General features: G+C 34.3%; 1 protein-coding gene across 1 annotated transcript; it reads right to left on the reverse strand.

The window, feature by feature from the left end:
* Nucleotides 1–552: 552 nt before the first annotated feature.
* Nucleotides 553–10164, reverse strand: LOC149772415 (M-phase inducer phosphatase-like). The gene is made up of 10 exons (XM_089947852.1): nucleotides 10151–10164; nucleotides 9799–9829; nucleotides 9186–9320; nucleotides 8410–8481; nucleotides 7654–7812; nucleotides 5133–5285; nucleotides 3914–4012; nucleotides 2860–2990; nucleotides 1905–2022; nucleotides 553–1265 (listed from the first exon to the last, which is right to left on the reverse strand). Exons 1-10 carry the CDS (start codon nucleotides 10162–10164, stop codon nucleotides 1125–1127), a joined length of 1053 nt encoding a protein of 350 aa, XP_089803978.1. The 3' UTR covers nucleotides 553–1124.
* Nucleotides 10165–11814: the final 1650 nt, after the last annotated feature.

An 11814-nucleotide genomic window follows, 5' to 3' on the forward strand; every position in this document is an offset into this window, starting at 1 on the left:
AGATAATCCATGGAAGAACCACTGACCCACGGGAAGTACTCTGTTTTTCCTTTAATATTGCTACAATTTTGACAACTATGTGTTTGCTCATACATAATACAGTATATTAAGATAGAAAGAAAGAAAGACTATAAAGAAAACAAGTATAAAAATGGAAATTTGCATGCACCAACCACGATGTACATTCTTTCCTTACAATGCAATTTCTTTTCGTGGAAAACTTGGTTATGTCCCTTTGCTATATTGCGACACATTCAATATAATACCTATAGTTTTATTTACAGTAATGACTCAAACATAGCAGGTCTTGGACTTACACGTTTGCTTTCACTCAAGCACTTGACAATAATATTATACACAGCACATACTCTGAAACGAGTAACATGTACGTTTGAAACAGTAATTATAATTTTCTTTACTTCAATGGAAACATGAAATAAAAAAAAAAAACATTAAAAGCATACGATATTCAAATGAATATCGTTCACATTCGCTCATTTACCGTTAACCATTCTTGCAAAAAAATCGACTATATGTTAATCTCGCACAACTTACTTATGCATTGTCCATTGTTTTTGCTTGATTACCAATATCTTTTTCTTTACCATCGTTATGGTAAGTAAACGACGACAGGCGCGTAACAGCAGTTTTCAGGTACAAGCGATACATTTATGATGTCGCTAGTTTGTCTGTAACACGTGCTAACAAGCTTCCTTGAGCCTTAATCATCCCGCCATCCTTAGCCAGTGTATCCATCGGTGAATTGTTGGGGACGCTTCGGCTGCTCCTGACCAGAAATCTGCAACAGAAATCGCACCCTGGAATTCCTGACTGCAAAATTTCCGTTGAAAAGTAATCTTGCCTTTCAACGCAAACCAGACTATTTTGAAACCTGCAAACCCAGTACCATCGAAGACCAGCATTGTGCTCGGAACTTCCCAGCAGTGATCATCTTGTCCATCGCTATGCATACCGTGTTGACCACAGTGCCCCAAATATTTCTCGAACGCAGCAAACCCGCGTGGTAACGAATCATCAGAAACCATTCTATCAACTATTCTCAGCTCATTAAATACGTGGCGATGTCAGGTAGACAAATGCAAATACAGGATCAGTCCTATGTTTCAGAAGTTCAGTTTGTGGCGAAGATTGTCCTGTACTTTATCTCCGGCGGTCCAGGATTTAGACTTTTTCTTGAAGTGGCGTAGTTCAGCACCATGATCTTGGTGCAACATCGGTTTGTAGTCCATCGGTTCACAGTAATGCTAAAACAAAATTTACAAAAGAAAAGAAAGAAAAATAAAATAATAAAATAAAAAACGTTACTATAGTCTTCTTTTTAGTTCTCTTCCTTATTATCTAACGTGTAATCTTCCCTCTTGTTTTACACACACACACACACACACACACACATAAATATATATATATATATATATATATATATATATATATATATATATATATATATATATATATATATATATATATATGTGTGCAAGTTCTACATGTTTCACAGAAAGGCATTGTTCAAAAGGAAAATTAGAAATTTCTAATTTCATAATAAGGAAATGTCATAAAATGGCTGCGTAAGGATAATCCTTTGGCATATTTTTTAACAATACCGATGTCTGATCCTCTGATCCTTTTCCACCGTACTTGTACTGTTCTCACAATTTTCCCCTATCCTGACCTTACAAAGTTTATTAAAGAAATAATGTGCAAAGTACTTTACTAATTGAGATTTTACCCTGTGTAGCGGTTACAATTCCATTACTGTCATTCATTAATTGATTATCCATCCCTGGGTTAAACCAGTAAAGCAATCTATGCGTGATATTTAAAGTACTGGTTTATATGGATTAAATATCATACCTTTGAATATTTAGAGTTAGACAGATTTTTACCTTGTGGTTTTCATAAAAGGCCTTGTAACCTCCCTCTAACAGATAAACTTCTGGGTAGCACAGGTGTGGATATTTGTCTTTGTTTAGAATTCGATCTTGCTCTCTCAAGAAGCGATACCTGCAAAAATAAATAAATAAATAAATAGTATGGAAAAATATATTCAGGATTCAGTATTACGAATCTGTTTCTGAATTAGTTTTTGAAAACATATTCTCCCCGAAATTGAAGGCAATACATATGGAAGCATGTACTGAGTGGGTATAAAGGCTTTGATATGACTTCAGGGGCTTTGTATTCACTCTCCAAAGAAGATCACGTTTCTTCCGTTTTTCAACAAATTAATCTGACGATACTAATAGTTTTCATTGCAGCATGCAAAATAATTTTTAAGTTTAATTTAAGAAAACACTTTAGAATTTGAAAAAATATAACCCTACTCCCAAAGCATGAAGTTAAAACCCATAGCATAAGCTCCATGATTAAGAGAGATCTCCAACGTCTGAGATTTTAAATGTATCCAGGAAACCAAATAGCAAAGATTTCTTCGTAGCATGTAATACTTGTATGGACTGAAACATTTGCGGACATTCATCAGTTTCGCATTAATCAATAAGTGGATAAAACAAGGGCCGTCTTAACAACATTGTAGGCTCTGGGCAAAGCAATGCACTGGGGCCTCCTACCGGCCCTACCCACCCACAGGAATTCCGCTAGATGTCACTATTTTTTAAAATTGGGAAACGTGCTTCCCACTGCACTTTTGAACCAAATTAAATTGCCAAAAGATCTTTCAATATTCATTAATAATATGGGCAGCATGATGCCCCTAGAAGCGTGAGGCCCTGGGCAACTGCCCAGTGTACCCATGCCTTAAGACGGCACTGGATAAAACTACGATCAAACATTCTTTAGTGACATTTTCCTCTGGTAGAAATGCGATATTTGTACACTTACATTTTTGGCCCTCTCTCTGAGGAAAATTCACAATGAAAGATAAGAATTCGCCTTGTGGTGGTGTAACTCCCATGGAAAGCTTGGTACAGAAAATGTTGCAACATTTCTTTTGTGTAGACATTCACAGCACCCTGCAATGATAGGGTATTATACATTTTAAACTGGCAACAACAATATCCCCAACCTAACCCATTCAAAATGATTTAAAAAATCCATCATAACGAAAAAATAATTCGAAAGCGATTGTTCCAAAAATTTGATTCAATGGAGCAATATGTAACTACAGAAATTAAACGAGAAAGATTCACTTGATTGAAAATATAATTAATCAATTACCAATGTTTTCGTTAATAAAAAAATAGTCATTGGTGTAAGCATGTGCTGTATTCACGAATTCCTCCAAAGGCAAAGAAAACATTATACAAGCGATGTATTTATTCTAATATAAAATTTATTATTATTATTATTATTATTATTATTATTATTATTAGTAGTAGTAGTAGTAGTGTTTTTGTTGATGTAGTTGTTGTCTTCGTTGTTTAAAGTACACATTCGTACATTGCAAAAGCTAATTCAATAACACACATACACACACTTTCCGTTCTGGTTGGTATATATTTATAATTCTCAATAATTTATCCTATATACCACGAATGACTGTGTAGACAGATGAAAATTAATTAATAGATCGCCATGTGAGAGTGTCCATTACGCACTAGTACATATACCACAGACATTGTAGATCATGTTTGGGTGATGTATGCTCAGTCGTGATGGAATATTGACTGGTGTGTGTAGGCATGGCGATAGGTGCCACTTACTCGCGGATCTGGGTTTGTATCTCCGTAGAGTACGAATTAAATTTTAACCTGTATGATACTATTATTTGTATTACAATATTAATTCTGCCTTGTATTATTAAACATTTTCTTGTAAAATAAAGGGATAGCACTTTCCTTTCTGTTTTTGCGTATATTTTTAATTCTCTCTCTCTCTCTCTCTCTCTCTCTCTCACACACACACACACACACACACACACACACAATTTACATACTTCAATGTGTCCACCTTCAAACTCGTAGGGGTATCTACAGTCAATAATAGTACAGTTTCTACGAATCCCTGAGTAGTCACCTCTTAGAACTGCAGCCATCTGTAAATAAACAAATAATTGCCACTAAACCCTCAAAATTAAAGTCAGAGACAGCGTGGATCGAATCTTTTGTTTAGAAGCATTGCAGGAATAAAACTAGATTAATACAAAAATATATCACAAAAATATATCACGGCTTAAATATAAGTATTTCTAATTAAAAATTAAAAACAGTTTTGATTGATATGCATTTTCGCATACGTTTTCTTTACAATGACGGGATGCGTCTCTCAAATATCGACTACGACATATTACATTCTGCGTCAAATAGTAGCCATACATGGGCTTAAAGACTATGCCTTTCCGAATGTTTGTGACCTATACCGAGAGACCATGACTTTCTGTATGTTACTGACCTGTACTGAGAGACCATGACTTTCTGTATGTTACTGACCTGTACAGAGAGATCGTGACTTTTCGTATGTTGGTGACCTATACTGAGAGACCATGACTTTCTGTATGTTACTGACCTGTACAGAGAGATCATGACTTTCCGTATGTTGGTGACCTATACTGAGAAACCATGACTTTCTGTATGTTACGGACCTGTACTGAGAAACCATGACTTTCTGTATGTTACGAACCTATACTGAGAGACCATGACTTTCTCTATGTTACTGACCTGTACTGAGAGATCATGACTTTCTGTATGTTACGGACCTGTACTGAGAGACCATGACTTTATGTATATTTCGGACATGTACTGAGAGATCAAGACTTTCTGTATGTTACGGACCTGTACTGAGAGATCATGAATTTTTGTATGATACCATCCATTCTCTTTTACCTTTTGGAGCACAAAATGAGAACTGAAGATTTTGTGTTTGAGTTTTGTTCTATTTATGAATATTTCAGACAAAAGAAAACAGATTGTTAATGAAGTTCATAATTGATAAAGCATAAACTCAAGAATGCTTAGCCATATTGGATCTGACGTAAGTAATTTTAGAAACAATTAGTAAATTACAAATGTGATATCAATTGGTATTCAATGATCTTTACACAAAATACCGCTTTCAGCTCCAAGAGAGAAAAATCTAAACACTATATGCTAACCTGGATATACTCCATATTAATCCAGAAAGTCATGCTTTTCTAGGCAATATGCAAATGATCTTACCGTATCGGTAGTTATACATCTCAGGTCCTTATGTTTACTTGGCATTGTGGGAAGGCTATACGTCTTTGACCCATCAGCGATAATGTCAGATTCAAGGGTTATGCGATTCACTGCATCTACGATTGCAGAAGTATGGTCTGTACGCGGAGATGGCTGCAATGGAAAAGGAAATGACATATTCTTATTGATCTTTGAAAATATTTTAGTTATGACAAAATTTTCAATGTTGTCCATTTTTACAGTAATATAAACTATACGCCCGGATTCTGTCATTTCCAGTAAATCAGTACGAAATTTCTGGTGTTAGTGACAATTCTGAGGGACAAAGAGTAAGTTGCACACGCGATTGCCTCGCATATTACAGGGAAAACTTATATACCTGCAAGTGGCAAGATATTGTGGTTTTGTCTAAAATTACGTCATTTGGATCCTAATGTATGCTCATCCTCTTTAAACGTGTTCTTATACTTATAGATTACTGCATTTGTATGGGAAAATATGAACGAGTTTTGGGATGGAATACTGCACGACCTTGGGAGCGCAATATATCCTTCCGACAAAACGAGTTCATATTTTCCCATACAAATGCAGTAACCTTTTTATTATATGCTCATTTTTTAAATTCTACCTAAGGTTTAATTATACAAACAAAATACACTACAAGAAACAACGTAAATGAATGAATGCCGTATTCCAAACTAAATACACAAGCGCATATTTGTCATTACACAATAACATCATTATTATTGCGCACATAACTCCGCCCAGATAAATTTTGAACTTAGTCGCGCGTTCAGCATAACTTTCGAAAAAAAATGGCGTGTCTAGTTAAAATTGAAATTTGCAGTCATATTGTGAATGAATGCGCATTGCAACAACTTTTCCATTTGATCTGGAATGAATATATTTTGGTATTTTGTTTCGATTCGACGAATGCTTGTGATTTTGGACTGGATTCATCTGTGCAAATTATACATGAAATACATCGGATTGAAGCGGTGCGGGAGAAGCGTGTTTACATCTGCAAATGTGTTTCTGTTTCTGGCATTGAATGTTTGAAATCATAATGTGGGAAAAATATGAAGTCTTTCAATTGCAATTATCAAAAAGACGCTATGGAATTTAATGCTTATTTCATTTTGAGTGCAGTAAGGAGGATGCAATTGCACTTATCATCGAAATTACAGCACATTTCGAAATGTGTAATCCAGATTGAAAACCTATGACATGGCTCATGTAGTTCGGATTTGCAGAATTAAGAAAATACATTTTGAGGAAATTCAGGATGTAAAACTCTAAGTATATTTTATTTTGCCATTCTTATCACCGGCTAAAGAAGAGAGTATATGACTTGTCAATTGTATGTTATTTATAAGGACCTTGCGTCTGTTATGTACTCTAGCTAGACTAAATCCGTAACATTGTATCAACGCGAAATGTGCCAAAACAGCTGGTATGTGGCAGTCCACGAAACATCTGTTTTAGTTCATTCAGAAACAAATTTAAACAACCACAACGTAAAGAGCATCTTACGCGAGTGTACAAATTTGTGTACAAATCAAAAGTGCTGGCGTCTGCATCCATTGTTTGTTTACAATAGAAAGTAGTTCCTTTATGCACGTGAATGCTATATGTGTATTGTTGGGCGCGTTCAGTATCGGATAATACTGAACGATTCTGACAATGTAAAGTTAACGGGGGAAAATTAGCATATAATAAATCGCCATATTCAACGGCTTCAATGCAGATTCAGGGACTTCTCGACCACAGCAGAATCAACCCACTAACGTTCTCGTCCCAACAACATAAATTGGCCCATTGCGTGCTTGGCATAATGTGAGGTCGGTCAATGATTGAATCCAGTGAAACTATTTATCAATCAGTTTATAAAATAAAGACAAAAGGGTTGGAATTGTATTTGATCAATTAATAAATTCCAATAAGGAATTATAAATAGTTTTTGTGTAAATATAAGTTACAGCCCAAATATTAATAATTGAGCAATTAAGTTATGACCTAGTACCAACGAAATTCAGATACCAAACAACGTTTGTAACATAGCTGTATTGCAAACCGTGTTGCCATAGGCTACAGAAATCACAATAAAATGCATTCTACTTTGAAGTTATAACTCTGGAACACCAGATACAGTGGTCATCACCCACTGATGCGTTGATACGAAATTTTACCGGGGTGGGGTGGGGCAGTTTAGTATGAAAGTATAAACATCGGCACTATATTGTTTCGGTATTAAAAAGTTGCCAAGAGTAAAGTTCGAAAAATGTGTTGAAGAAACAACACTATGAAAATTCGGAAGTACATCAAATATTTAAAAGGATTATTAATTTATTATCGTTCTAATAATAAGTAAATCTCCTTTGCTTAAGGAGGTTAATACTAGAGTGTTTACATATTTTTTAAGAATTAACAGAAAACAAACTGTTTTAAAAAGAAATGTTATATAATCTGTCTTTAAAACTTATAAAAAGAAACAGTGTAATACATTACATTAACGACTTACCTTAGCCAAAATTGTCAAAGATGATGACATCGGTGAGAAATTCTCATTTCTGGATCTTTTTGATGAAACGTTTTCATCCTGGTGCAATGAACGCTTGTTGTTTAAAAAGCATCTTCTAGTGTAGAAAGACTGAAAGCAATTCTCTGACGGACGTCTAAGCTGAAATCAAACAGAATCGTAATATAACAACACATTTTATCAAACTTCGAAGTGCACACCTGTCCTATCTTTTGTACTCGATATTTTGGAGAAAAATCCATTAAAAATCTAGATAAATGTTTCTGATCAGATGAAGACGCTGTGTGTAACGTATACGGTTATATAATATGCCAACAAACATAAAATGTATCCTCTAAATGAAGTCTGAAACTACATCCAAATATGCTACGACAATTTATATACATGTAATATCATCATCGCTTAAATTACACGATTTTCTATAGAATCGGTAAGGGCATTTTCCTTGTCATAATGTAAAAAAAAAAAGACAATATGAAAAGAAAATAGCGAATTCATATATATTAAAAATTGCACTTTCTGTTTTTACCTGTAATTAAAATGCTTTATATAAGTTTTGATAAACGTGGCCACCATTCATTTGTAAATGAATCAAACACTGTTTTGTACATATAGTTAACAAAGAAAAAACGTAAACGTATCGTCCGACTGATCAAAGAATGTATTGATGTTTTTAGACAGCTGCACTGAAAGAAAAGACGAGAACAAGTGATGAAGTAATGAGAAAATAATGCATACCTCTGTTAGGGAATCATCCATATTCTCCTCTTGGATGGGCATACCAAGCTGGGACGTGGCCAGGGTAAAGTCCTGAATACAAAAGATGATTCTAATTAACAGAAGTAAAAAATGAACACTCTTACCGTATTTCATTATTTAGAACATGTGGATTTTGATTATCAAAATGAACAGAGGAAAAAAAGGAAATTCGAATTCGTCATTTACAAATGATGATTGAAAAACTCGATTCACACCATCATGTGATAAAATTTCAATTCCTGCTTGAGGAAAATAGACTATAAGAATACGTTTTGCATTAAATTAATAACAAAACGCGACAAAGTTTACTTGGAAATAGCAATAAATGCCAAATAAATCTCAAGAGAAATATTACCTTTGTATATTAAAACAAAAAAATATTAAAATGAAAAACAAATATTCTAAAATGAAGTTAGACAATCTACCAATCATACGTAAGGGTACTGCAATCTATCAATCATACGTAAGGGTACTGCAATCTACCAATCATACGTAAGGGTACTGCAATCTACCAATCATACGTAAGGGTACTGCAATCTACCAATCATACGTAAGGGTACTGCAATCTACCAATCATTCGTAAGGGTACTGCAATCAAGCGTAAAATCCAGTATCGTAACATTCAACAAAGAAATTGTCCCTTCAAAATCAGGTTTTAAGCACATAGTGTAAATAATGCGTGTGATATGCATATTCTGCTGTTTTGATAATCGAGTAGAATTCAACCGTATATTCATTGCTGTCCAGCTGGTTACCTGGTCTGCATCCATTCCAAGTCCCGAATCCTCGTCCAGGGTAGATGTGTTGATGGAAGATATGTCCTTCTTTTGCCAAGAACTCGTAGGATCCATTGCTGTCCACTTCCCGGGTGTGATGCCAGGAACTGGTATCTGAATAATAATAATAATAATAATAATAATAATAATAATAATAATAATAATATTGTTATTATTATTATTATTATTATTATTATTATTATTATTATTATTATTATTATTCGTATTATTTAGACGATATCAGGAAGGATTGCGACATATTTTCATTAAGTAAACTATATCCTAGATGGCTCATAAGTACTAACATCAGCTTCCCACTTTTAACACATGGTATTGTCGTCGTCGTCGACGTCGTCATTGTAGTAGGAGTAGTAGTGGCTGCACCAACATCAAGATTAAGATTTTTAACAGCAATAGTTATAGTAGTACTAGTAGTAGTACTATAGTAGTACTAGTAGTGGTAGTAGTAATACTATCAATGGTAGTGATAGTACTAGTAGTGGTAGTAGAAGAACTATATAGTAGTACTAGTAGCGGTAGTAGAAGAACTATATAGTAGTACTAGTAGTTGTAGTGACAGAAGTGTACCTACAGAATCATTCATCTCTGATCCCAGGCAAAATCTGAAAAAGAAAATAAACAGCATTATATATCTTTTACACGTATTTGTATTTTTAAAAGAAATTAAACCGTGGTTTCTAATATTAAATCGTGATGATGATGATGATGATGATGATGATGATGAACAGGATGAACAGGATGACGTTAATAATATAATAGTAACCATCATTAGTGTAACAAAAATGAAATAAGTAAATAAATAAATAAATAAATAAATAAATAAATAAGAATTTTTAACTGAATCAGTGTAGCATTTCTCTTTCTTCCATCCCAACCCAATCACATGATAAAAGGCAGACTGCGTTAACAAATGTACAACTTACCTTGGAGTTTTCATCTCAACGATCTCCAATTTTGTTAAACTGGTATACACTGTTATGCGCGATGAATTTTACAGCAGGCTTTGCGACTTTTATTTTCAGTTTGATAGCTTGGTAAAATATGTTCACGGCTGTAATAACTTTGGGCTTGAGACTGTTCGCGGAGACAAAACTGACTAGCATAAATCAGCCAGGCAACAAACTTGTGAAAGGTCTTTAGTTCTCTTTTAGGTCCAGGTTTTACTTTGTTTTACTAACGCCAGAGCAATGTTGACAGGAACACCCCAATATTGCGACTACTGACGAGTGATGAAATGAATTACTGTAAATACCACGCGGACGGCTTTAAATATGGAGCCACCCAATCATCTCGCACTCTTGATTTGCCTTAGGGCTTTCATTTACCCAGGTGTAGGTGTAAAAAGTAGTAATTTGTTAAGCTGAGGGCTTTTTATAAATTTGTTTACATATGTAGATCTGTATCAGATAATCCCACGAATCATTTGCAAATCTAACGAACCGGCTATTTATATGGAAAGATATTTCAGGTACCTTAATTTCCGGAATAATGATCGGCTAGTTTATTTCCTGACTTACAACTTGGTCATGGTTAAATGCATAATTTTCTCGAAGACTATGTCTCAGATACATCCGAGTATCCATTGCTATTAAATATCTAAATACATTGAAACCTGCAATTTGCCTTCATTATAACTTTTTAACGCAATACATGTTACTTAGCACCTGTACTTTGTATGCAACAAAAAAGGCATTTATACCGTGCGACAATGTTGAAATTAATAACTAATTCTTGACTGTCGCACTTGTCAACCTGACGCAAAAAAAAGTTTATTTCCTATTGGTTTTAAAAACAAAATACCTTAATACATTTCTGTCTCAAAAACCTGCATATTATACGATATTGTTCATGTGTATATACGTGGGTGCAATGGTGCACCAGTAATTATCTACATTTGGCATGCTTTGTTTCAGAATTCAAACAATAGTCAAATCAAATCGGTAATTTATATAAGAAAACTGTACCTATATGTTTATATTGTTAAAGGCAATTCAGAGCTTCAAATATTTGTTTTAACTAATCACATGATTCAGACAGGCTATATGCTCTACTAATTTTATCATCACTTGCGCCCTTGTTTCTTCATTAATATTTCTTGTAAAATTAGCATTTATAATATGCAGTCTTGGTAGCTTATACTAGGAAGATGCTGCAAATTATGTTATAAATATTAGTTAAACCATAAAAGAGATCGCGTAATCCAAAATAATGATAAAAAAGAACTCATTTAAAGGAGAATGTCCTCTCCCAATTGCTTTGTATTCCAAAAGTTTGATTTTGCTAATGTCCCGTATGTGAATCACTTGCAGGTACGGCTTTTACAATCTAAGTTTTTGGTACATGAATCTCGAATAGGTTCCGCTTTTACAATGTAATTTTCTAGTACGTGAATCACGTGTAGGCACTGCTTCTGTAATTTTGAAAAGCTTGTCGATGTCTCATTTGCTTGTTGTACGTATCCTGTTGTCATGTGTAATCGCTAGTACCTAGAAATAAGCAGAACAATGACGTAATAAGAGTAAATTGCACCCTGAGCGAAAATGAAGGCTCAGAGTGGTACTGGCTCCCCAAGACCACTGGCCCTCGA

The sequence above is a fragment of the Sinohyriopsis cumingii genome, unplaced genomic scaffold (genome assembly GCF_028554795.1).
Source record: "Sinohyriopsis cumingii isolate HCF-2022 unplaced genomic scaffold, ASM2855479v2 utg001510l, whole genome shotgun sequence".
NCBI lineage: Eukaryota > Metazoa > Mollusca > Bivalvia > Unionida > Unionidae > Sinohyriopsis > Sinohyriopsis cumingii.

Excerpts from the sequence above, each read along its gene's own strand:
- LOC149772415 (XM_089947852.1), bottom strand. Across the intron at positions 8,482-9,185 it reads TTGGAATGGATGCAGACCAG|GACTTTACCCTGGCCACGTC; the intron begins GTAACCAGCTGG and ends TTTTGTATTCAG. Across the intron at positions 2,023-2,859 it reads TCAGAGAGAGGGCCAAAAAT|GTATCGCTTCTTGAGAGAGC; the intron begins GTAAGTGTACAA and ends TTATTTTTGCAG.